At 41.2% G+C, this 27,712-nt stretch overlaps 1 protein-coding gene across 1 annotated transcript; it reads right to left on the bottom strand.

The window, feature by feature from the left end:
• Nucleotides 1–20,282: 20,282 nt before the first annotated feature.
• On the bottom strand, nucleotides 20,283–23,725 carry NDUFAF4 (NADH:ubiquinone oxidoreductase complex assembly factor 4). The gene is made up of 3 exons (XM_068407135.1): nucleotides 23,575–23,725; nucleotides 22,823–22,920; nucleotides 20,283–20,609 (listed from the first exon to the last, which is right to left on the bottom strand). Exons 1-3 carry the CDS (start codon nucleotides 23,699–23,701, stop codon nucleotides 20,313–20,315), a joined length of 522 nt encoding a protein of 173 aa, XP_068263236.1. The 5' UTR covers nucleotides 23,702–23,725; the 3' UTR covers nucleotides 20,283–20,312.
• Between the last annotated feature and the right edge of the window lie 3,987 nt (nucleotides 23,726–27,712).

Here is a 27,712-nt window from a genome sequence, read left to right as displayed (position 1 = left end):
AGCCCTCTCCCTCCCTAGGGGGGGGCTTCAAGGTTTTGCTAATACCTACCTAAACAGAAAAGCAAATAGAAACAGCAGCAGTAGGAAAAACTATTTATAGAGTGCACATGAGCTTGGCCACCTTCTTCAGGCCTTTTTCCTGGTACTCCCTTGGCTTCCGTGGCTGTTACAAAGGTAGATCCTTGCCTAGTCCTTTTACTATCTGTTTTTGGACCTATTGTATACAAACTTGTCCAATTCCTGTTTGAACCTGCTTTTGGGATCTGCTTCCACAACCTCTTTTGGCAGCAAGTCCAGAAAAAACTGTGTAAAGTATTGTGTTCTTTTTATCTGTTTTAAACTAATTTCACCAAATGAGCCAAACTCTGCAATTTGATGAAAAATGGTTCCATATTCGTCTTTTCAGCCACCTTCATGATTTCATAAACCTTGAACAAGTCTCACCACAGCACTCTCCTTCTCCAGTTGAAAAGTCTCAAATTTTTTAGTCTAATCTCATGAGGTGGCCACTGCCTTTAATCCCTTAAATAATTTCAGTTGTCTTCACTGTATCTTCCCTAACTCTACCATGTCCTTTTCCAGATACCAAGACCAGAACTGTATAGAACATTCAAAATGTGAGTACAATAGAGTTACACTGGAGTTGAGGCAAAATGATGCTCTGTCACTACCATTTCAGATGATGCCAAACACCTTTTTTGCCTTTTGTTTGAATGCTACTACAAATTCACCCAATGATTTCAGAGAACTTCAGTCTCAATAACTCTAACATTTATTTTCTGAGTTGTATCTGGTCATTAGATCTGGCAATGCCATGTGACAATGTGTGCTTCAGAGAAAGCCAACTCATTTAGCCAATTAAATAGCATTGTTAATTTTTAGAAGTGCTAGTAACCTATACAGGTTCAGAATTTCATTCTGAATCCCACGAATGATTACTTTTACAATTTCTTGTATAATGTGTGAATATGTCTATTGGACCCAGTGTTGTAGGTCTTCCAAAGGAACAGCTCTACTTTGAGTGAAGTGGAATTCTTATTTAAATGAGCTCAAACATGTCTTTGGTAGGAGGCAGATGAGGTGAAAATGCTGTAGATTTAGATTCTAGGCAGGAAGACAGCAGAAAGAGCAAATCAGAGTTACTTTTGGAGCAGTACCTGAGTCCTGCAATACAAAAGTCAGCTTCTTTCTTTGTGGCTGGTGATCTCCATGCTGAGTAGATAAGGAGGAGGGGAATGGGTGCTCCTTAAACATCATTGCAATCTTCGTAGGTTTTTATTTCTTTTCTTAACTTCATCTTTAATTTTTAGATGCACAAATGCCAAGAGTGAGCAATTAGGAGGTTGTTATTAGAGACTTTATGACATTGAGTTTTCTCTGTGTGTGTATATGTGCATACACCCCATATATGATGCACCCTCTGAACTGAAGGCCTTGCATTAGAGTTCAGCTACAGGCTGAAGAAATAAATTTTTGCTTATCCATTTTACTTAGACAAAGAGAGAAGTAATGGCTTTCTAGTGATCAGACGTTTTGCATATTACATTTTTCTTGGCACATTAGTCCTTGTCTATTCAGTATCCACATGAAACATTAATGTAGGGCACCTGTAAAGGCAATTGCACAAACAGACGGAATCTTTTATAATGCTCTTCGCTGTTTTGGTTTTGCATTTTTAAAAATCCAGACATTTTAAATCCGTTTTCTAGCAAATAGAAGAAGGTGCTATCTGTTGTTTTTTTAGGGGGGAGGGCTGTAAAATATCCAAATAATAAGTAAAATATCCATTTGAAAATTAATAATTTGATGCTATTCTGTTCTTATGGATGATGATTACTGGGGAGGAAAAGATTGTTAATGTGAAAGCTCTATGTCCTTTTAAAGCAACTCTGTGTTATTAAAAGTAAACATGTTTGAAGAATTAACCTTTTGCCAATGATCAGCATGCACCTTTCCCTTTTTGTCTTCAAATAGACCAGCTGATGCCAGCTCTGATTTTTTTTTTTTTATGCAGGGAGGAGGTGATTACAGCAAAGATGTATTTTAACCCACAAACTTGGAAAAATAAAACCATCCTTTTTTCAGTTTCAGATCATGTTTACTGAAGCATATTTCTCCTGATTACCCTATATAAAGTCTTCTCTAATATTATGATTGATGCCTATAAATACACAGGCAGTGAGATGGCAATCACCAAAGAGAGAAAAGAGTTATGAATAAATTTAGGCTTGAAATTTAGAACATTTCTAATCATCAGAAGAATCAGGTTCTGGAACAGCTTTTCAGCAGAAGTCACAGTGGGATGAACTCTTTTCAGTACAAAGATGACATCTGTGATTTCCAGCTCTGCCAATTTAATCAGAAGGCTGTAAGACAGCCTGGAGTCTGTCTTGTGCAGAACAAACAAAAAAAAACCCTGAATTCTGCAGTCTGAGCATCCTACTGTCTATGTGAGGACATAGCTACAGCTCTCTCTTAGGGATTGAAAGGAGAAAATCCACATTCTGCTCTGCTACACCTTGCCTGTGCAGGGAGTGAGCTCTTACTGAGCTGTGGAGTTATGCTAAGTAACTTTTGTGGAGGCATCCTTGGAAATTTTAGACACGACTCCTTTTCTGCTGGAGGGCACTATCATCAGAGCTGAGACAGCTGAAAGGCTCTTTACAAGTGTTTCTTATTTGCTTCAGCAAAAGGTCAGGCAAGATTAGTTCAAAATACATTAAGCAATAGGTTAAACTACGCCAGCTGACTTTGTGCAGAAGTAGATTAGGAGTGCCCACAGAAGCCATTCCACAAGCTGAGCTCCAGAGGCAAGTGAACTCCAAAAGAAAGGACAGCAACAGCTTCTGCCATTTCTGTGGTGACTCTCTGACACAGCCCAGCAGCTGTATCTATGCAACCAGTTATTTCTGCTGTAATGTGAATGATAGTCTCTGCACAGTGAAGACCTTTGAAATATTAAGCTTGCAACATTTCCGGACAGGGTGGAAACACTTTGCTTCCAGATATGTGCATTCTCAGATATTTTCCCGTGGCACACTGAGAAACGCCTGATAGATGGCAGGAAAAATCAACAGGCAATATGGACTTGTGGATCTAACTCAAAAACTGCTGTGCTTCTTTTCACACTGAGCTGAGGCCGGTTTCTTCTTGGCCTGTTTGGATGCCTCTGTACCACACTGCTGGTCCTTGCAAGTTCTGAAATGTTAGTAAAAGGGTGTTTGACACCTTGACCAATGAATGTCTCGAGGCTAGTGAGTCAACCACAAAGCTACCACACAGCTTTAGCGTGGCACTCATGCTGGCATGTTTTAGCCCAGTGTATTCTTCTTAAGGGTGATCACTAGATGCTTACAGGAACAGCGTAAGAAACAGGCCATGTACCAAATGATTACATCTGGTTTCCAACAGTCAGTGACTTGTGGACTTCCTAAATAACTTCTTCTTCCTAGATGATACATCCTGACTGCTGTGTTTAACAGCTACACATGGACTTTCACTTCATTGTTCTTGGGTTTTTTTTACTTCTTTTTTAATCCACTTATACTTTTGACCTCCATAACACCTCACAGCAATGAGTTCTACAATTTAATTATACATTAAAAGAAGGACAGACTTGCAAGACAATGCACAGAAGCTACACATGCCTCAAAGCCTGTTTGCCATTTTAGTGCCCTCATTGCAAAGTTCTGGCCTACAGAGACACATACAGAAGCTAGAAATGGAAAAGATCCATTATATCATAGCGTTAGCTCCAGCCTTAATAGAAAATGTTTCAGTCACAGCTTGACGTGATAACATCAGTGTACTTAAGAGATACAGCAGGTCTCAGAACAGTCTGCAGGGTGTGAAAATAAAATGACTTCTACAGCCTCCGGGGTGTTTTTCCTCAACAGAGCAAACAGGGCAGGATTCGTGTTAGAGCTACTGTGAGCATCTCTTTTGGAATAGCTGTTATTTTGAGTAGGCCTGTCATTTTCCTGACAATTGTAGTTCTAGAGGTATTTCCTATCCTTCTTCAACAATTGCTAGACTAATACTGTGTGCATTTCTTTATATAAGCATTACAGAGATGACATCATTATATTAATAAATCACAGTAAGTATCTTCATGGGGAATACAGTTGGTTTTCAGTGCCATAAACATTGGTTAAAGAAGAGGAAATAAATGGTTGACTGTGGTTACCACAGTCAGTCAGTCTAGAAGTAGAGCTCAGTCTTGAACCATGAAGGTAGTAAATCACTGCGGTAATTTTCTAAGGATTATGCAGGATTGTCTCTCACTTGAAACTGCCTGATCAATAGTGGGTTTGGTTTTTTCCCTAAAGCTTCTTTTCTATTTCAAAGAAATAGGAAATTAAGGAAGCATTACATCACTTTATTTTAGATCACGTCAGATCATCACAGTGGTCATATCTAAGATTACATAAAGTATGAAAATAAGGATAAAGGAAGAACTCAGAATAATGATAAACCATTGAAAGACATAATTTGCTCTGGATTAATTCAGATGAAATAAAGATCAATTAGTTTAAACAAAAACTCATTTGGTGATCTACTGAGGGCTTTTCCTAACAAACAGCAACACTGGAGATTTATGTAATACTTTTATTTAGTGGTAATCCAAAGTGGTATACAGATGATATATGGGATTATTTATTTCATGCATCTCTACAAAGCAATCTCTTCTTGAGTCGAAAAATTGTAATTATTCTCTGTCAACAATAATACACTGTATGCTGGATCAGCAGTGTGGTTTCTGGGTATCTATCTGGAGTATAATTCCATCTATAGGCAGAATATACAAGCTATTGTCTCCTCTTTTGAGAAAATGATAAGAAACAAATGTTGAAGAAAATGCCAACTATATGCTGGAAAACCTTCCTCCAAACCAGTCCTCAATATCTGATTAAGATATCGTGGGGTTTACATTAACTTGCCTGTTTTTTTCATACAGAGAAAAAATATATTACCTTTTTTTCTCTCAAGAAGTTTTAATTCCTTCAGTCCTGTTAGTGGATGAAAAGCTTTATTTCCTTCTTTTTTTAATGGAAGTTTCTAAGCCTTATGATTGTATAGAAAAGATTAAAAGTCTGCAGCAAAGGTTCAATAATTGCAAATCAAATAAACCCCATGAACCCCATATGTCTTTTAAAATTCTCTGGTGCTTGAGGACAGTAATACGATTCTTGGCAACTGGGACGCAAGACACTTCTGTGCTTGGGACTGATAATATTGTAATTCCTACCTCTTTGTAGCTGTTTGTTGTATATGAGAAATAACTTAGATGATTGTGTTATAGCCTCACTTTGCATTCCAAGAAAACTCCAACAAACTCATACAGATTAGGTGACTCCAAAGTGAAGATGTTATTTTTTTTCAAATGTTATTTTTTTTCAAATTTTTCAAATCAAAATGCCCTCGATTAACGGGAACATTCAGTGGCATGCTGAACAAGGAAACCAAGCTTTTATAACAGGTAAGATTTTGTAAAGCTCAGTAATTCATCACATCACCTGCCCCAGTTTATGTTACCTAGACAGACTTGAAATGTCATACACATTTTAATTAGCACACTATATACTATTGCTAGGTTTTAGTTACCTAGACAGACTTGAAATGTCATACACATTTTAATTAGCACACTATATACTATTGCTAGGTTTTAAACCAGATACAGGTTTATAATATCTGAGAACGTACATAGCAAGAAGAACAAATTGCCAATTTGTACATAGCTGAACATGAAATTGGCAAAATTTGGTGCAGGGCAGTTAGTTATGTAAAAGAGCTTAGTTCTATCAATCCAGATCTCCAGGTTCATCTTAGGTTTTTGATATGACTTCTAACTATTATAAGTGGCTCTGATTTATATACATTTCTAACTGAAGCAAGCCTTCCAGACTGCACAACCATGTAATCCACCTACCAGGCATATGGGGGCTCTGGAACAAATAGATGCAAACAGCTCCACAATTGTTCATTGGCTTTGGGAAACAAATGGATGCCTAGTGAACCATCAGCATCACCTCAATGTTTTGGAAGTCTGTTCAAATACTGCCCTTCTCCATCGCCACTGAGAATATAAATTCGCATAGCTCAAAATGGTATAACTGTTATATTCAATATTCCTGTGTTGTATTTTTTGGATACTCAACATTAATTTTTAGTGTAATTCTGTTCTAGGTGTTTGTGCACTACAAAAGGTTTTTGTTTCTAAGTATGTGTTCTGCTACGGTAATTATCCCTCCCGCACTGTAATTCAAGCCTGAAAGTTGATTTATTCTCCATGTGTTCTTTGTAGAATTAAATGTGTCGCTGTTGTAACTGACTTACTTCTGACAAAGCTGATCTAAACAGTTGCAGAAATGTCTCATTGCCTTCGCAGTTATGAGCCCAATTAACTTGTCAACATTTTCCAACGGTTATTTACTACAGATTTACCACAACTCTAATCAGCTATAGAGGTGGGAGAAAGAAGGACAATTAGGGTAGGGAATGTCTTTCCTTGCAATTTTCTAGTGACAAGTGTAACTGGAGCCTCATTTCACAAGTATTTTAGGATACATAGGAAGTCAGAAATGGTGATGGGTCAGAAACTCATGAAAGGTTTCTTCAGTGATTGTGATCTGACTCCGAAGCCTACTGAAATTAGCTTTTGTACTAATTATTTAACTCTTGGTTGCTTCAACAGACACATTTAAAAATGAGATTATCCCATCTGTCTTAGCATATTTCACATGTCATTTCACATGCAATTTGCTACCTAAAGACCAGCTTCTGCTATCTTTGTTCATCATATTCTGAGAACACCACAGCTGCATGAAAAAGGTGAAAATATAGTAAAAGATTTAGAACATTGGCTATTGTTCTCATAGCATTAATCCCTTTCATCTTTTGCTTCTTTGCATGTATTCTGTATTGCCTAAAATAATTACTGTAGATTTTCCTAGGAAAGTATCACACTGAACATTGTGTGATTTAAATATAGCTAGAGAGCACAAGGGGCCTTGTTAGAGAGCAGGTCACTGTGCATTGCACTTTCTGGAGCTGTTGAAAAGTGCAGAGATCAGCAGCTGTTGATCTAGCCTGACACCTTCAGAATAAACACTGTGTTCACAACACCTTCGTTCTTCTGAGAATACAAGTGACTACTCCTTTTGAGAGGGGGCTGCCCCCACACCGCAGATATTTTTTCTTCACCTCAGCTGTCACAGCGGCGAAGCATGCCTTCCGGGCAGCGGGGCAGGACACGAGCGGTGGCTGATGGAGGTTCCTGGCAGCTTCTTCCAGGCCCTCAGTCCATCACCGCCTGCTAGTGATGTGATGGTACCATCTGGCGCCAAGCTGGAATTGCACAATCCATTCACTGTCAGGGTGCATCATAACTTGCAGTGTTCAAGAGGTTCAGCACTCTTTGACGAAAGGCATCTCTGTGAGGGTGTTTATTTTCAAACCTCTCTGGGGTGAGAGGAGATGCTTTTAGGTCTGGGAAAGTACATATTGTGTTCAAGAACCAAATCGTGATGATCTGTCCATGGATAACTGAAGTTGCAATTCTGGTTTTAAGACACCTAAAGAATATATGTAATGAATATAAAACTAAAGTTGTTTCTTTTCTGAGAGGGCACTGTGGCTGAAAGGAAACCATGGTAACTAGGATGGCATATGCTGGTACCTTGTTCCCGAGTGATAAAAATGCACATAGAGTAGGCTTTGTGCATAGCAACAAAACCTAATCAACCAAGTTTTCAAATAGCCCTCCCTCCAGCCCACCACTGCAGCTGCCATCCTTGTCCCATGCAGTATGTATGCCCAGTCTTCCTACTTCCATGTTCACTAATCCATCCTTTAGGCATGCAATAAGCAGCAGAAAATACATTTCACACAAAAGAAAACAATTTATTCTTGTTGGCCATTGCTTTAGAAGAATACACAACTAGATCTCCTTCCCTGTAGAGCTGTTGTTAAGTATGACTCATCCTTGGCCAACATGTTGGATGTTCACTTTAATTAGAATATGTGCATCTAAAGATTGTTGTAAACACTTGCTGTTAATAGCAAATTACTCCCTTGTATACAAGTGGAAGTAGAAGCAATTTTAATATATTTAATACATTAAGCTGTACATTTAAAGTCATGTTAGGGCAGCACATTGACAAAAATTAATTAGGGAAATTCTCTAATTAGCATACATTGGCTGCCATACAAATAGTGTTGGCATGAAAAATGGGAATAATGCAAATTGTACTTTACAGTGATGATTAAATATTTTCTAAACACTAAACAATATTATACAAATCTTTGATAACTACCCTATGTGGCAAATGTGTATGAGGATCCAATTTATTCATAGTAACTAGTGAAAAGAGAGAAAGTATTGCTGCTTTCTAGTTGTTGATGGTACACATTAAATAGGCTGACTTTCATAGAATCATAGAATAGTTTGGGCTGGAAAGGACCTTTAAAGGTCATTTAGTCTAACCCCCCTGCAGTGAGCAGGGACATCTTCAACTAGATCAGTCTGATCTGGTTGCTCAGAGCCCCGTCCAACCTGACCTTGAATGTTTCCAAGGATGGGGCATGTACCACCTCTCTGGGCAACCTGTTCCAGTGCCTCACCACCCTCATCGTAAAAAATTTCTTCCTTATATCTAGTCTAAATCTATCTCTTTTAGTTTAAAACCATTACCCCTTGTCCTATCACAACAGGCCCTACTAAAAAGTCTGTCCCCATCTTTCTTATAAGCCCCCTGTAAGTACTGAAATGCCGCAATAAGGTCTCCCCAGAGATTTCTCTTTTCCAGGCTGAAAAGCCCCAACTCTCTCAGCCTGTCTTCATAGGAGAGGTGCTCCAGCCCTCTGATCATCTTCGTGGCCCTCCTCTGGACTCGTTCCAACAGCTCCATGTCCTTATGCTGCGGGCCCCAGAGCTGGACATAGTACTCTAGGTGGGGTCTCACCAGAGCAGAGTAGAGGGGGGAGAATCACCTCCCTTGACCTGCTGGTCACATTTCTTTTTCATCTCACATGCAGATGCTTTCCTCATTACAGGCAGGTGAAATGCCTTTATACTCACCTGGGATCTAACTGCCCCACACAAGAGAGCCAGCATCTGACACAGCACAAGTTGATGATCCAGAGATCTTACAGTCTCTCTTGGGAGATCGTAAAAAAGAACAGGAATATTATGTCTTTCCAAATGTAGCTTAGCACACTTGAGTAAGCTTAGACTGCTCACAAAATCTAAGCTATTACACTAATACTAGAATGATAGTATTATTTTTGTGTGTGTATGTGTCTGTTGTGCATCAATAAATCATATTTGTCTGTAAGCAATGTATCTTTTTTCTCTTTTTAAAGTTCACTGTCATTTACTGACTCAGGATCTACAGTGTCAGATTCCATAACGTAGCATAATGCTGTATCACTGTGTTAAAAGGAAGTCTCTAGGGTATTAGACTAACTGACTTTATTAAGATCATCTATACTTTGTTCTGACATGGTCAGACCAATAGCACATGATGAGAGCATTATCATGACTTTTACTACTCGGAACGTGGCACTCACAAGGTGCCAGTTCACACTTTCATGGAAGAGTATATTTCAATGTTTTTCATCCCTTTCTGTTGGTGGAAACCTGACCATTTAATGTAAATATTCACATATCTAAGCTGCAGGATCAGGGCTTGAGGGTCCATCCTGTTCCATTCCCTTGATGAGGATAACAGTGCCCCCCTGCACTGGCACAGGCTCTAGTTCACCAGTTCTTCCACAGTCTTCTTGTGGCAGGTCAGAATTTTTCAGCTTTCTTTTATCACGGGCTTGAACTTAAGATGAACACCTACTGGAAAAACAAATGTGTATATGCCACAGAACCATCAGAGAGTCTTCCTGGAGTGAGGTGATATAATGATAACAATTTGGTGTATGCTGCTAAGGCAATGATCAAAAACATAGACATGTCAGTCACTGCACCCAGATTTTGTTATCCGTCTGATGTAGACCCGAGGCATTAAAAAACTGTGCAATTTTTTGTGTGGTGTCTTTGTGAAAATGTGGGAGACATGAAAGTAAAATGTCAATTCACTTGTGCCTATGTATCAATACCATCAAAACAAAGAATCAAAGCATCATAAATTATAAAGCTGATCTATAACAGACTTGTTTCCAACTATTTCATAAAGTTTGGAGCCTTAGAAAATGAGTAACAACTACGGATCTTTTAAGCATGCAATAAATGGAAACAATTCCTTCGTAAAGTGCTCTGACTGTAATGTGGAGCCTGTAACGTTATTACGGGAAAATGTTACTACAGAGGAATTGCTAAGGGAAGAGGAGCAGTTGTGAGCTTACATATAATTTTTTTTTACATTATTGTTAATTAAATAAAATAAGGCAATATTATTTCCATTGGTAAACCACAGAGGAAAAACAGGGATAAGTTTTGTTTGGATTTTCACTCATTTCCCTGTTCTCCCACCCACAGCCCTGGCTGCTGCTTTCCAGAGACGAATGCATTGCCTGGTACTACATATATACAGAGAAAACACACAAGCTGGCAGGAAGAATGATGGTGTTACCATTGCAGGAATAATCCTTAAATTGCGTATTTGTAGTCTGTTGAACGATTCCTTTGACTTTTAAGCTATATTTTAGTACCTTTTCTCTCCACTCATGTCTTACAGATGAGGTGGCAGAGTTGGCTGCCAGTAAGAACAGGAATCGGAAGGATGACATTCCAAGCAAAGGAGCAAAGCATAGATGGATGGAATCAAGTTTCTTTCCCCATAATTTTTAATGTTCTGGTGATGCTGAGAGACATTTGGCCAGGCACAGGCAATATGGAGTCACTCTGGGCCCAGAGGCATGCAGCAGAACAGCAGCAGGTAACAGTCACAAGTTGCAACAGAAAATTTTGCCTAGCCGTAAAGAAATTACTTGTCCCATGAAGACAGTTAAGCACTGGAAGAGGTTGCCCAAGTTGTGGAATCTCCAGCCTTGGAAGTATTCAAAGCTTGATTGCACAAGATAAATTATTCCCTTACAATCTAAATTATTCTGTGATTCGATGAATTCAAAACTGTTTACAGCATGGTGCCCAATGTTTTGATGTAGCAAGAGGTCTGCCTCTTTCCCAGATGAAATGCTCAGTTCTTCTCCTTCCACTAAGATCATTCCTCGTTCCCTATAACCGTTAGATCCCAAATGCCTAGAAGGCTAACTGCACTTGACTTGGGGGTTGCCCAGCCCCTGTTAAAACTGTCAGCCCGCTCCTGCAGGTCAGTAAGACTCCAGTACTCATTATTCCAGTGCAATTGGCTTTGTATAACCTTGATGGACTAAGGACAAGCTCTGAAAGTATTATATAAATTATAGATGCTGCTAATGATCTGCAATTTTATAAGTAAAATTAAAAAGTGAAACAGAAATATTACTGTAGTGTGGCAAGAGACGCATATGTAAAAAAGCATGCCTAGGAAAAGTAAAGATTAATTTCTCATATTATACCTATAAATTATTTATTCCTACTCTGCTGCTAGAAAGCCTCAGAAAAAAAAAAGGCTATATTATTCCTAACGGTAAACCAGAGAAAAACATAGCAATAAATTAAATAATGCTTTGTGTGATGACTTCTCTAAGAGCTATGGGGTAAAGTGTCCTTGCAGAACACAGCTAAAACAAATATTAGTCTTGTTTTCATAGTTTACATTTAGGTGCATCCTGGTAAGTCACCTTCCCAAACAATGCAATCAGGTCCCCTGAGCCCCCGCCTGCATAAATCTCGTGATATTCTTATAAATCTCTGGGGGCACTTAAAAGCTTTGCTAGCTAACAACGTAAAAGAAAAAAACAGAGGCCACCTGCAGCGTATATGGACTTGGCAGGGCTTTCGGAAAAAGTTTTATTTGGGGAGGGGGGTTATTTGAAAGGATTCAGCAACAAAACCATTTGGCTGTATCTCCTCCACAGCCTAGAACTCCCTTTTTGTCTAGTATGTCCAGTGAAGGGATGCAACAGATAAGCTGTTTTCTCATTTTTAAGCCATGTTTTTTCAGCTGAATCTTTAGATACCTCTCTGCAACCATAGAAACAGTTTGACCAATTGGAATGCACACTGGATTTTTATCTCTCAAGTAATCATTTTTCCTTATCATGGAAATAACTTGAAACCGGCAGCACGTGAAGTTAGTTCAGATTCAAATTGTCTTCCACTTGAAACAAACCTTTGATCAAGATTGCACAAACGCAACGTATCTGTGTCTAGTACCCAGTGTAGAAAGGACGTAGCATTTGAAAATCCTTCATGACACATTCTTCAACCTGACATTTGAACCTATTTGTCTAATGTTTTCCTCCCTCATTCGGGAAGCTGAGATGATCTATGCAGGGGAAGGTGAAGGAGGTGCTATCATTTCATCAAGGACAAAAGATTATTTTAGCAAAGGCCTTTCATATTGTTAAAAACTAAAAAAAAAAAAGGGAAATTGTCACAGAGTCTGGGTTAAATTCAAGGTGGAAAGGAGTAATAGCACATCAAAAGCCCTATGTAATTTATATTAATATCACTTTCTGCATTTTGACTTTAACTACATTTAGATTTTCATCTTTCATTTTCAGAAATATCTAGCAGCTAAGACAGAAGGAGCAGTTCACATTTCTCAAAGTATTGTTTTAGGTTGCAGAAAACTCAAGGGGATTTGAGTAGCATGGTTCACACTCAGTTCAAGCTGGTTCATGGCTGAGAACTAATTACACTTTTTTGGCAAAATGAAATGTTACATCCTAGAGCACGATGTTGTAGCAAGAGGTGAATTCTGTAACAAGTTCCACAGCAGCAGAATTACAGAAAACACAGAATTTTGAGGATAAAAATCCAACAAGGTTTTCCTACAGTGCTCTGTCAGTAAAACTATGGTTTTTCCTTAGGGTGACTCCGAAACATTGCAGTTTCACCACTTTCTGAAGGCTAGAGAATTATGTATGTCATGGAGCCTATACATCACAAACAGGTATTTACGTTATTTGTTGAAAGAACAGACTTGCTTTTTGTCGTACCTTCTCAGCTTTTAATCACAGCTATGTGTCCATGGTAAAATTCAAATAATTTTTATTCAAAATGTACAAAATAGTACATTTCTTTCAAAAGGGTTAAGAAACCATGATTAAATGTCAACCTAATAAGAGAATCACAAGAAAAATGGCTCCATTTCTCAAATTGCTACATTAATGAGAACTTTGCAATATAGAAAAAAGGGTTTAATATTGAAGTATTGCATGTGCAGAAGTGAGCTGATAGAATTTATCTTTGTTAAGTGACGACAACTGTGAATTCATTCCCACACAGGAAATCTTTAACTGCTGACAGCTAATTAAGAAAGGCAGAACACAGTATGAAATTTATTCCCACTTTCTTCCTCTGTGGAGGAGCAAAGCCAACAGAGTGGCTTTATTTCTTCCTAGAGACATCTTCAGTAGCCTGCTTTGCTTTGATTCATTGCTTTTCAATGCACTTACTTTCTGTTTATTCCAGTTTCACTGTAGCTTTAGCTAGGCAGTAGATCAGCCTCACTCATTGTACACAGTTAATTGCCTGTGAAACAGGACTAGAAACCTCACAGATGATACTCATCAACAAAGTAGCAGGGGGAGTGGGAGGACTGGATTTAGGTAAGGGTGGGAATGGTAGTAACTAGCATGGGACAAACTTTTGTTCAACAAAAGTCTTAGCATTTCTTTTTGAGATTGACCAAAGGGAAAAAAAAATCCTCACTATTTAGCAAAGCAATGGGTATCTTTGGTGTCTGAACAAAGTATTTTGCATTCAGTTTGAACTGTTCTTAGAAATGAATGTCATCTCATACCACCATGCCAAAATATTTTATTACAATATAAAAAAAATAGGTTTTAGAACATGTTTTTCCCATCCCAAATCAAATAACTTGGAGATAATGTATTTCAAAAATTCACAGAAGCATTTTGGTACCTCTGCATATTCAGCTTTTTGCCCCTAAACTGTGTGCAAAAAACATACTCAATTTTAATAACTTGTTTCCCCTAGTGGACATAGCTGATAATAGAAGTAAATGGAATATATGCTGGCTCCAACCAAAGGATAGCCACTGATGCTGACAACAGTAAAGTCTGTTTCTCCTTCTCAGTTTTAAATATACCTGTTTTGATTTGTTTTCTGCCACGTTAGTGAATTAAAGTGGTTCACAAAGTGGCCTGCCAATTGCCTGCGCTAGCAAAAAGAGAGGAGGTGGGCTGTAGCAGGCTGCAGTGCTGGGAACAGTGGTCAGGCACAAGGCTTCCCTCCCTGCACAGCAGTGAGCCCTTCCTGCACCCACCATGCTGTAGCCCCTACCACTTCCCCACCTCAGCCCCACCAAGAGGGACTCGGACTCTGCTACACTTGGTGCTCACAAAGGAAATTCATGGTGTGGAGGAACTACGCAACTAAAATAAGATCCATAGTTTCCAGCTTTTGAGGGGCATGGAGACAGCTAAGCTAGACTCCTACCTAACATTCAATTTCCTCTTCACCTTAAGGGGGATGCAAATCCACATCCCCATTTTAAAAGGGGAGACCTAACCGTCAAGCCTGTGGCATCCTTTAGGCTACAGTGCTGTGCTGGAAACACCAGAGACTGAGACCGAAGGCAATCAAGTGTGACATGCACGGAACGCACAACTCCCAACAGACCTGTCCGTACAGCAGCTCAACATGGCTCTGGCCATCCTGGCTTACAGCTCTGCCCCTACTTCACACCCAACCTGTGGCCTGGGTAGTATCAAAACTGCTTGAGTCACAAACTGTGCTGCATTGCTTTTCCTGGGAATAAAGCCCCGTGCAATTAATAACAGGGCATACTTTAGTTCAGAGAAAATGCTCTGAAGGCTCCACCTTTATCTCTTTTTTCCCTCTGCCAACACAGGCAATTATAACCAGCTCTGCAGTCCCAGCTGCACTCAAATTGTCCTTTCTGCAGAGCCCTGATCTCTCTCACATAAGCAGAGCTCCCAGCTGCGACTTTACATTCAGGCTTCCAGTTTGAGCAACCCCTGGCAGGAGCGAATCTAGCTTTCACCAGCACCATTTGCAGCTCATCAAGAGCAGGATCCCTTATTCTCTGGGTGAACCCAGCTCACAGATGTGGCTGCTGCTGGGTGACTATTTCAAAGGCAGGGATTCCTCCAGCCACACCATCACCTCCCTCAGCTTTCTAAAAAGTAGTGGCCTGAGAGCCTCAGTCCTACAAGACACCATGCGTTTTCCATTCCTGTGCAAGGAATCCTTCTAGGAGATGATTATGGGGTCTATCCTGCCTCGAGTCACTTCTCTCCTGGGTCATACAGCAGCACTACTCCCATCAGGACACCAAAACATCCCACCTAAAGACAGAGCTTCAGCAATTGAAGTAACCCAGAACCAAAGGAGACTTTGCACAACAGTCATAGAAGAACCACCTTGGCAGATTTATTTTTTAAATTCTCTTTCTGGCAGCGGACAGATCAAACTTGGCTCCACCCTGCAGAAGCTCCCACAGTGCGCTCCCTCCAGCATGCTACAGGTGTGCTGTTGTTACTAATGCTGCTGTTGCCTCCTGTAAACGTAAGCCTCTGTTTCAGACCAAGAAAACTAATGTTAAGAGAAAATAATCCATGTTTGGGTTTTTTTTTTTTCAGCAGAGAACACTTAGCTCTGATAACAACACAGCAGTACCTAAACTGTGAAAGGTTACAGAATTCATTAGACTTGTAGATTGCTGGGAACAGATTTAATAACAACAGGCACTGACAGAGTGTTTTGATTGCTAATAGCACATCAGTCAGCATACAACTGTGGCAGTCACAAGTGCCAAAATCTGTTGGCACCTGAAGCTCACCTGCACTGGTCTGGCCTCCCCTGCTGTCAGTTCAACACTGGCACCACCTGATTAAGAACCAGAACACTCCTGTTTAGAAAGGGCCTCCAGAACAGAGCCATGAAGCGTGAAGCTTCATGCAATCTCAAACATGAAAGCATGATGCTCATATGAAACAAGGCGAGACAGCCGCCTTTTTAAACTTTTGCGTTTTGATCCTGTTTTATGACTACTTGAGGTTTGACTCCATTTTTCAATACAGAAATAAGACATTCCATTTTGTAAGTTTAATACGTACCTCTCACATATAAACATAATTTTCTTTTCTCCTTGAAGCGACCTCTCTTTTTACAGAGGTCACTTAAAAGACAAGTTCCCTGTGCTGGAAGGCTACAGAAAGATCACTTTTTATACTGAAGTTCCCTCTGATTAACCTGCACAGAAAGCAGAGTTAAAACTCTTTCCTGCCTCACAGCTCCAATCTTGCTGTCTTGGCATCAGACTGCAAGAACCTAGCTACAATTAATCCGTGGTGAGACAGCACAGGATTACTTAGTTTCACATAGCCCAAAAGAGAGCTTCTGAAGTTGTATGAAAAGCTACATCCCTTTCGAAAATCTGTCCTATTTGTAAGTTCTGCAGAGCAAAACATGTACTCAGCCGTCTCATTTTTACCTCAGCAGATGTGCTACTCCTAGAAGGCAAGAGAGCTCTGCAGAAATAAAACAGGTTGTTGATGCTGAAAGGGCAGAATACAACCAACATTTGCATGTGAGCTAGTAAAGAGCAAGAGTGCAGCTGCATAAAGTTTGCACAGCAGAGAAGGCTGGGAATAGACTTAACAACAGAACAAGGCTAGAGGAATGGGACTATGTCCCAGAAAATGTGGGTAAGTGAGCTACTAGACTCCCCCTAAAAGGGCATTTTTTGGAAAAATTCAAGCCAGGAATTCCAGTATACCTGACAGAACTCCCCTGAAGAAAATCAATTTTATGTCTCACCAGGAATGTAACCCTCATTTCCAATTGAGGCTCAGCCTGCCCTGTGTACTCACCCTGTCTCAGTGCCCAAGGCGGCCCTGGCTTTATTCAGTGACATTTGGAAAACTGGTGTAGCAATGCCACATATAAAGAAGTCGTTAACCATGTGTCATTTACACTAGAAATGAAACAACCCCCTTACAGGCTCACAAAGCTTATAATTGCTACACATTTTACATTAATTTGGCAAGAACAAAGCAGTTTGAGTGAGGCAGGTTGTTCCTTACCAAATGTAATGATTCTATATGGTGGCTAAAAACATCTCAGCTAAATTTGGTGCACCACATACATGGCAATGAAACATGAAAAATTCTCCACATATGAGTACCAGGAAATTGAATTGGTTCCCAAAAATTCCCCATAATTACCTCTTCAAAACAGTTGCTTGAAGAGTACCTTTTCCTTAAGCTGACAGCCAAACAGCTATGGGAAAGGTATATAGACAGAAAAGGACACAGACAAAACCAAATTAAAAGTGTAAAGAAAATACAATTATTCTTACGATTAGAAATTGCATCAAAACCAGAAACTGGTAAGCAGGCAAGATAACTGATGAGTAAAGAGTCCCTTGAAACTGGAGGAAAGGAAATAAGCAGTTCTAGAAAAGATGCAACAGTGAGAATAGTCTTGTCCCAGACATCAACCCTAAACACAGCATTATCTTCAAAGACGTACTCACTTGAACACAGCTTAAGCACGCACCTGTCAAGGACCTTGCAGGTGGCTGCGGCCAGTAGCTTACACAGGACAAGATGGTAAGTGTTGAGAGTGCTTGATCACGGACAGGCTTTTCGACCACAGCAAAGAGAAAAGATCCATGCTCCTGGATCTTCTGGTGAAGTTTGGGCAAGTAAAACACTCCATGTCTTAAGAGACAGTAAAAGCAAAACATGCGGACTATGGATAATTTGGATAGATAAAAGTACAGATTTTACATGATCCCATACCATCAGCAATGCCTTCAAAATTCTGCTTTGACATTGCCCAGCAGGTGGGGCACATGACCAGCAGAAGGATCTGTGTGCAGACAGCAAACTGCATTGCACCTAATTTTCCTGAAGCAAACGTGCTGTGCAGGAGAAGTTCTCCACTCCAGAGGAGCCTTCTGGGCCACCGGGAGTTCACCTGCTTCCAGGGAGATGGATTCCTTGGCCCACCTCTGAGCTGTGGGACCTGCCTGCTTCCCCACCGTGGACAGTATATTCTGAGGATGAGATCCTGGCTCCAGAGAAAGCGGGGATAGCTTTGCAATCATCTCATTCATGGACAGGATTTTGTCCAGAAGGTATGGCTGGAGCACTGAACACGATGAGCACCGATTGTCCCAAAGCACGTGCCTTCTGAAGAGCGTAAGCAAAGCAGTAGTATACCATAATGTCCCTCGGGACTTTGTACATGAAACAGGGTACTGTAATGGTGTAGCCACATCACAAGACAGTTCACAAAGGCAGACAAGAGGCCCAAATACATACCAAGTTATTCAAGGGGCATGGTTAAGCTGTTGTCTGGTGCCAATTGTAGTGAGTTTTTAATCAGCTCCAATACCTAATTAAAGATTCATTTTTAAAGAAGGAAATCACAGCATCTCCAATAATAGTAAGTTATGTCTCCAATAATAGTAAGTTATGCATTCCACAGCTGTTTTCTGAATATTACCTTAAATACTACATTAGGATGAACAGTACTCAAACAATAAAGTATTTACGTTACAACATTCTATTAAACAGAGTATTTTGTGGCAAACAAAAAAATCTTAATGTGGTACATAACTCAGATGCGTTAGTTTCAGCGTGCAGCTCTGTCCCCATTTACAGAAAGAAAGACATGCCTATGCCCAATCCACACATCCAAAGACCAACAATTTCGAATTTTTGTACAATGCACTTAGGTGTCATCTTCCACAAAGGTGCAGCGTTGTACAGCATTATGCACTTCAGAAATGAATCAAGCAAAACCTTGAATACACTGTGGCAAACTGTACTGTAAATACATTGTTCCATCTCAGAGACAGAAGTGGAAAGAATCTCGCTGTGCAATAGCAAAGCTGATCATCTTCTTGGTAAGGTATTTTACCAGAATCTGAAATCTAAGGCCTGGCAGAAAAGTTCTTAAAAAGAAAGTTACATTGTAGGCCTGGTACTGACTTCCACTCTCTTAATAAAATTCAACTTCTTTGGTGATGGGCACTAGGAATGTTAGCACCGCATAAAATTAAGTTTTGGGTTTTGTTTCTTTCGAATGAAGGCAACCATAATGCATTTTAAAATATCAATTCTGATTATCTGCACCGCCCCCCCAGCTGATCTGGAAAACATGAACCAGTTTTCACTACAGTGTTAATCATCAGTGCAAAACTTCCTTACCTACACAGACCTGAATAGTCACACTATCAGGAAGGTTACAATCCACCGTTACCACCTCATAGTTTGTGTCATCCTTTACTAACAATTGGAAAGGATGCTGTTCATCTTCAATCTGGTAGCACATGGGTAACTTACTGTGAGTGAACATGACCTGATCTAGCCCACATTTGGCTAAGTCAGACAAGGCCTCCACAGGGAAAAAGGGCTGTTGTAACAGGACAGACAGACATTTACAGAAGACCTACTAGTGGGTCCAATTAGTAGATCCAGTTGCATTTCATGGCTACCTATTAATTATAATATGAACCATTATTTCTCATACAGTAGGTGCCAGACTGCTGCAAGAGACTGATGCTAGAAGATTATCACTCTTTACAAATTCATTGACTGACACAACAGTACCTGGAGAGGTGCAGATATTTAAGCTAAATCAGAATAGAGTGGAAGAGGAGCTATACATCAACCATTACTGTTCCAGCATCCACCTTCTTTTTATTTTAAGTCTGACACAGCTGAATTTCCCAAATGATCTTGTGGTTAACCTTCTTTACACAGTATAAATACTACTCCATTCTTATACAAAAGAAATAGAGCTGTTTGTATGTACACACACCTTGACAGCAAGTCGTTGAAAGAACAGTGTAACATTAAACTACAGAGCTAATACACACAGACCACTGATTCAGCTGAAGGCCAGGATGTCTCTGCTAAGAAGGCAATCTGTTAAGGTAAAGTTCTCACTAGAACTTGCGTGTTTTATCTGAACTCATAACATATGAATGGGATAATCAGAATGAGAAAATCATGTGACATGCTCTCATAGAATTTATTAGTTATATTCTGGTTTATAAACTGTATCCTATAATTGCTGCGTTTAACTGAAGCCATCCAATATAGAATGGAATTGCTTGAATACATCTTACTGGTATAAGGAAGCAGCCTTGATGGATGACACGTAACCAGCTCTTTTCGGACACTGAATATACTCAAGAATAAAATTAAGACACAAGTGAGATCACACAAGGTTTTGGTAATTATTTTTATGTTGGCTTTATAGCTTTTTTAGTTTCTTTAGGAAACTCCTTCACAGTGAAAGGAATGAAGAATTCCAGAAGAGAGTTGACCTCCTTCAGTTCCAGGCTGTATTCCACTGCTATTTTCTCTGCAGTCCATATTTGAGGATGAAGTTTATGATTATTAAGAAGCATCAGAGCCTCCACAATGGAAATTTTGCCTTTGGGAACTTTCTTAACATCTAACTCTCCCAAGTGGCCTAGTTTTGTAAGTCTCTTTTCCTCCTGTTTACATGGAAGATGTTCACCACCTCCATCTTTTACCTAATTGTGGGAAGGAAAACAAAAAGAGCTTAACAGCAGTTCTGTTTAGTATGCATACTGCAGCAGCCAAGCTGTTTTCCTAAATATGGCATTTCCTGTTAGCTTTTCCCATTTTCACAGCAGTAAAAAAAAAAAAATAATCCTTAGCCAGCCTTGCTTCTTGGTGTCACAAAAACTGTCAGTTCTTCCACAGCCATTCTACATACGATGTCAACCCCCACCTAAATTCTGAAAGGCTACCATCCATTGAAGTGTTGTACAGACTCAGCAGCCCTTCACACAAGGCAAACTACACATTTTGGTAGCCAAACGTAAATGCAGGTAACCTAATATTTGGTACTGAGTCATGGCAAGGGAAAAAAAAATCATATTAGAAATTGGTAACCTTCTGATACCAGTGGAAATCTTTTTCATATAGTCTCTCTCCCCTTCCTTTCATTTTCAGATTTTAGTTTTGCAACTAAAAGATACCCCTTCTTTTGCTCTGTCTAGAGAACAAGCTTTGCTGGACAAAACCAAATTGTTTTGCAGCATCATATGGAGTTTAATTCCCATGGCTACTGCAGTGCTCAGACATGTGAAGTCTCTTCTCCCAAGACCCTTCATATTTCCAAGTAATTTCCAAACCAGCTCTGCCTTCTCCATGTTGCCTTTTATTAAGATTTAACCAGTGAATGACACTGCAAAAAAGACACAGTGAAAACCTTTCTTAAATTTAAGAAAAAGTACTTTTAAAGTTATCAGAGGCCACAGCCATTGATTAGCCCACAGACTCTGTATTAACTCACAAGCTGAGAATCCACGTCAGCATCCAACTGATGTGGATGCTACAGCATCTACAACTGCATGTCTGTTTCTAAACTGCAGAGAATGTCTGATTATGCCACCAGTTCTCCATTTCTTCCTTTTACTTTGTGCTAAAACTGTGCTCAGATAATGAAATTTTTTCTGTCTCTGGGTATCTGCCACTTCAGGACTTAGAGTTGGTGCTTTTCCGCTTACCACAGACACACATACCAAATATACATATAGGTGTATATACATACACGATGCACAAAGTATTCAGAATAACATCAGGAAAGGAAGGAAGCTTTTGGATGAAGTTTGGCCCACAAGCCTCCATGCTAACACATTAATCATGCTCTTCCTAACAACTGCAAGTAGACACACCATAAGAGCAAGTCTTATGCGGCAGCAACCTCAGAGTAGGCACAGAATCAAGCACTAAGATTTGTTCCACTGTTGGCTTTTTCTCAAATCTCTCTTGACAGGCTTACAAATGAATAAGATATTGAAATCAGACCTTCGGCACTTCAAGATTAGAGTCCTATTCTCTATTATGAAAATTAAGGATAGAGATTACTTGGAAACATCAAGGAGAGACTGCAGAAATCTGTTTGCATTTTTAAATACTTTCAGTCTTGAATACAAGGTACTGTGAAAGTGGCAAATTAGAGAGACTTAGGAATTTTATTGCTAGTTGATTATAAAGCTTTTGTTACTGAATAAAGCAGCGAGAATAAAGTGGTCCAATAATGCAACAGGTAAAACGTATAAGCCATAATGTAACATGGTGGAAAGGATTTTACTGCATTTTACTGGAAGGGGTATGCTTTGCCTTCCAAGTCAAAGACTGCAGCCATTGGCATTGAGCAAACTGATCACCAAACAATTCAGAGGGTTTATGCAAGAAAAAACCTAACTAAGGCACTCCCTCAGCCACCTAAGGAAAAGTCTCTGCAGAGTACGACATTAACATCAGTAGTTAAATACTCCACTAAAATGTTAACGTCTTTGTTCTCTACCACATCCATGCTCCCATGGTAGTCCCAGTCTCTTCTCTTCTAACAACTCTATGAGAGATCTCTGGCAAACCCCTGCATCTTTGCAAAAGGCTGGCCAACTGTCCTTCTGGCTTAGAGGAAGGAGAAGGGGGAATTCAGGTGAAAAACAAAGTAAGATCAATGTGATGTTAAAAAGGAAGACTGCATAAGCACTTAAAGGTTGTACAATCACCATATGTAACCTGTTCCATACCCAGGGTCAGAGTCAGTGCTACTGATATATAAAATAGTAATGAAAACATCACTTTTATCTATAAAAAAGGTAGCTTTTGGGCACTAATAGAGCATTTTTCTTTATACAGAACTTGTGCTGAGTTTGAAAACCACAAAGCTGATGCTGCTATGCCTCCTACAGAGAGACATACTCACCTGCACAGGTGGATCTCTGGACTCGACATAAACATCTTTTAACAAGGTGAGGAGCCTGTCGTCCTTTCTGTAAATTTCTTCTTGTATCGCTGGGTGGTCTAAAGGCAGTGAGAGAAGAGGGGAAGAGAAAAACAGAGAAACGGCAGATCTGAGTCAGATCGTTTCCTTGTTGTTAGTTCTGCCAGGTTAATCGCTTCCCCAGCGGAACGGGGGGACACCCCAGACGCACAGCGATGCTCGGGAAGGTTCCGCTTTGCCAGCAGCTCTAGCGCTAACGGCACCGCCTCACACGGCGCCACCGCGCCGCCCGCCAAGGCCAAGCGGCGCGGTGGACAGCACCCGCGTGCGGCGCTCTGCCTCCCTGCTCCGCAGCGGCCCCGGGGCAGACCGGCTGCTGCCGCCGCTGCGCGGGGGCCGGCTCCGACCCTGACCGAGAGACCCGGCACCAGGAGCCGCCGGCCCGGCCGCCCCTAGCAACCGCCCCTAGCAACAGCCGCCGACTACGGCTCCCAGCATGCCCCACGTGCCCAGCCGCCCCGCTCTCAATGTCACCGGCTCCGCGCCGCCCCGGGGGACGCCGCGGCTCCGCCGCTCGCCGCCGCCCCGCGCCCCCAGCACCTCGCCCACGCATCGCACCCCCAGTACCCGCTTCCCCCCTCCCGTGGCTCGGCCCCGCGCCGGGCCCACAGACATCGCCCCCCGCCGGCAGCCCCTCCGTGGTCGCCGCACGGCCTGGCGAGGCCGGCACCCACCGGCCTGCTCGTCCAGCCGAGAAGTGGGGTGCCGCGGCGCGGGCGAGGGCTTCTTCTTGCTGATCTCGCGGCGGGCCCGGCTCTCCAAGTTGAAAGTCCGGAACACGCGGGTCAGCCGCCCGCCCATCGCCGCCGCCGCCGCCACCCGCGCCGCGCCTGCGCGGACCGGAGGCGCATGCGCACAGGCCGGGCCTCGGGGAAGGGACTGCCCCGTAGCGGGCGGCGGCGACTGCAGCGGAAAAACCACCCGAAAACGTCAAACAAACGAAAACCAGCGACGAGGCGATTCCCTGTTTTATCTCGCAGAGCCCCGGCGGTGTTTTCTCCTCACCCTCGGCACTGCCTCGGTCTCCGGCCCGCCCCGGCGCCCCCCCCAAGCCCGCCCGCCGCGGCGGTGAGGGGCCGGCGGTTTGGTCTTGCCGTGGCTTTTCTAAACGCGCGGGTGACCGGAGCCCCCGGGGGGCGTCCCCCCGCGCCGATGGGAGCCAGGGCCGGGCGGGGCCCCTGGGGGAAGACCCTCAAGGCGGCCGGTTCTCCCGGGGCTTCCCTTTCAGCCGCGGCTGCCGGCGCCGCAGCGGCAGGCGCAGAATGAGCCACCCGAAACGTCATGTCGTAACTGTCGCCGCTTGATGTGTCGGGGGGTTACGCTCGGTGGGAGCTGGTGGGATAACGGAGTGGAGTCCGGGCAGCGAGAACGGGGATGGGGCAGGCGCCTGCCGTCCGCAGCGCAGTGCTGCGGCTCGGCTTGGAACCGCACCGAGGTGGCCCGGCAGCAGGACTTGGAGTGGGTAACGTGTCTCACCCTCCCTGTAAATCTCAAGGTTTTACTTGGATAACGGTAACACGGAAGTATTTAGGGATGTTGTGCCTCTCACGTGTATAGCATTTTTTTATAGGCACCTCACTGGTTCGCTCAGTGACAGAAAATTAATTTTATAAGCAGATATCATCTAGAATACATACTCCACATGGAAATCTGGACAAGTCCCCAGTACTGTTCAGAATTTGTAGGCTATGCAATCTTATCAGGGTGCAAGCCCTCTCTTTCAACCCAACCAAATAACCTTCCTTCTGCAAAAGTGGCTAAATGGTGAGAAAGAGTTGTGAGAAAGTACTTGGTCTTGAGCCATGCAAGGTAAGAAAGATAAAATTGTAGACAGGGATAAAATTGTTAAGATAGAATCAGCAGTTTAAAGATTCTAGAAGAAAAACAGAAGCATGAAAAGATACAAAATCCTCTTGAGAGAAAGAAAAGCAAAAAGAGCAGCACTAACAACAATTAGCCTGTTGCAAGAAGCAGTAGAGCCTGATGGTCCCCCAAATGATTCCGGGGTCAACCAAGACTCATAGCGGTCTTACCAAAGGACGTTATTAGTGGCTCATTAATTCCAGCTGCTGTGTGAATTAGCCAATAAGTAATTGCTTTATGTTTTTAGGTTGTATATATGCTGTTTGCAGACTTCTAGTGCATGGTAATAGTTGCCTGAATGAAGTGATGTGGAGCAGGAGCGTTAATGAAGGACAGAGACAAGACCCAGCTTCCTGCTGTGTTCTTTTTTAGGAGGAAAACATGTATTTTCTGCTCTTGTATCCATCTAGTCATGCTTATTACTGTGGGCATGCAAAACTTGGGTTTTCAGAACTTGGTCTTCTACTAGTAGCATGATTTAGTAATACCAGTGATGATGTGGTAGTTATTAAGGCTACAGTGTGCTTGAATACTGCATAATGAATGACAGTGTTTTCCATAGAGGGAAACCAAATGGACTTATAAAGGCAATGGAGACAAGGTAATGTAAGTGGTCCATGATCTCTGCTTTCTTGGGGAATCCTGAAATGCAGTTTCTCCTCTTCTTCATTTTAAAGACTCCCACTGTCTGTAGAAGGATAGAAACATGTCTTTGATTTATGTTCTCTGGTAATAAACTTACTGATGCTATCTTATTTTAGGCACTGTGTGTGTAGTGATACTAAGAAAATAAGTGATATTAGTGATAATAGGAACATGGGCGCTGTTAAAAGCTGCTGGACTCAGACTGGTGGCAAGTTTAATTAAATATCAGTAGTCAATTACTTGCTGACTAAACCTATGTTCTTGAGTACAGGGATATGATATTTTTGTAAGTGGTTAGCCTGTCTGGTGCTGCTGTAATGGTAAAATTCACATGGATATCCTTGGTGGTTATAGATCTTTGATGTATACTTTAGCATTTCTCTGAGACATATTCTTATTAATCTGTGGATGCAAGCTGTTGTGCCAGATTTGGAAAGATTCTCCCTTCAGAAGCTAAGAACTGCCGGCTTCTGGGATCAAACTCAGCACAGGGCTTCTGTCTCCATAAAGCCTGAATGTGAGTTACCTTGCTGCAATATTTACTGACAGCAAAATTCACCAGAAGGCAGTCCATTAAAGAGTGATGTCATGCTCTGCCTGTCACTTCCTATCACTGAGGATGGCACAAGGCTGTTCTTTTTATGTATAAGGAAGCACCAGAAGTACAAGATTTTTATTCTGAAGAATTTTTCTTAGACTGTAGCAAGCAGAAGAACTGAGATTAAAAAACTTTTTTTTTTGATAATTTGGTATTTGACCAATGTGACCATGTTGATACTAAATATCACTAATCAACAGCTTGGATTTTTTTTTTCCATATAAAATATCCGCAAGTGTGATTATTAAAAAATGAATGTGTAGTTCCTCAAAGCATAAGAACTGTGTGTATTCACCTTATACAGTGTTACAAATGGGATGCATTTTTCTTGAACCAGGAGCCTGAATTTTTCCAGGGAATTTAAAAATAACAAAAGAAATAAATCAGTTCTCTTTTAACAAAACAGCCCATGACAAGAACACAGACTATCTAACTGAGTTTCTGTATACTAACAGCCTGTTCTCAACAGCAGACAGCATCAAACGCATCAGAGAAAATACTGTAACTCGCACAATATATGTGTGCCATAGCCTGCCACACTAGATCTGCTTTTAATCCTTTCCCACCTCTAAAAGAAATTTCAAGAACTACTCTGCACCTGGAAAATAAAAAGTACATTTGTGACCATTCTTTGAGTGTTTTCAGTTCTTTTAAATTCTTTGAATTTGTTTTCAGTTTGTCATCCCAGTTTTGATTTTATTTTTCATTTTCAGCTAGTTCTGTAGCTGAATGGAAGATCAAAAATTAATTAATTTTGGTAGTTAACTAGCATCAAAAGTTTGATCTATTGAAAATTCCCTTTAGAGAAGGGAGAACAGGAATGTCTGTTGTTAACTTGTTTTGCTCTGAGGTACTACCAAGGTTCCTCTGCTGTCTTTACTATTTAGAAAAGCAGGAATCGGAGTATCAGTTCAGATGGGGAGGTAATCTCAGTGAAATAAGAGTCTTTTTTTAGTAGTGGGTGCCCAACTTGAGAATTTTTGAGAGGGGGCAGGTGAGGTTTGCTACATGATTTATGGTCTGGGAATGACCCAGGGTCAGCAGCAGAGGAAAATTAGAAGTGCCCTTATAAAGCAGCGGCATAGTTTTATGTTTGATTCTCTCCACATTTTCTACCAGTAACACTGTTTTCCTCTTCTTATATTTTTGTTGCTGTTTGTTCATTTGTTCATAATTTATGGCAATCTAAAGGGATACTCTAGGATACTCTAGCAAATTAATGTATAATTAGGATTCAGGGAATTGAGTCCTCTGTCCTGATTACTGGTTTCCCAGTAAACACAATGAGAGCATTGATCCATTTGTCCTTATCTCATCAGCGTTAGGCAGAAACAGAGAACATGGCATTAGCAAGAATTTATTATGAGCCAAGCAAAAATGACTGTCCTGCAACTTTGTGAAGATGAACTTAAGAAAGATGGACATTTAGATCACTGCCGCCTTTCAGTGATTTCTGGTTATTCTGTTACTTAGTTCAGTTTGTTTCTGTGTTATTGGCTTCAACTGTGATTCTGTGAACTGATCTGTCTTTTACTGGCTCCTGAAGTCTCTACAAATACATGGTAGGCTTTTGCTTATTTCCAGGCTGTGATCAGTGTTACTGAACATTTGCATCTTTTCAAGGCTAGGTGGCTGCAGTGCTTTATTTAAAGCAGTTTTTGTCAAGTCCTTACATGGATGAAGCTTAGGGAGGATGCAGCAAGCTC

Source organism: Nyctibius grandis, chromosome 1 (genome assembly GCF_013368605.1).
Source record: "Nyctibius grandis isolate bNycGra1 chromosome 1, bNycGra1.pri, whole genome shotgun sequence".
Classification (NCBI taxonomy): Eukaryota; Metazoa; Chordata; class Aves; order Nyctibiiformes; family Nyctibiidae; genus Nyctibius; species Nyctibius grandis.
This window is presented reverse-complemented; position numbering and strand designations above follow the sequence as displayed.

Bases quoted from the DNA above. Each gene is read 5' to 3' on its own strand.
- NDUFAF4 (XM_068407135.1), bottom strand. From the start codon at position 23,701: ATGGGCGGGCGGCTGACCCGCGTGTTCCGGACTTTCAACTTGGAGAGC. The intron at 22,921-23,574 runs GTGGGTGCCGGC...CACTGCCTTTAG, and splicing joins TCGGCTGGACGAGCAGGCCG to ACCACCCAGCGATACAAGAA. The intron at 20,610-22,822 runs GTGAGTATGTCT...TCCCACAATTAG, and splicing joins CCAGAGATCCACCTGTGCAG to GTAAAAGATGGAGGTGGTGA.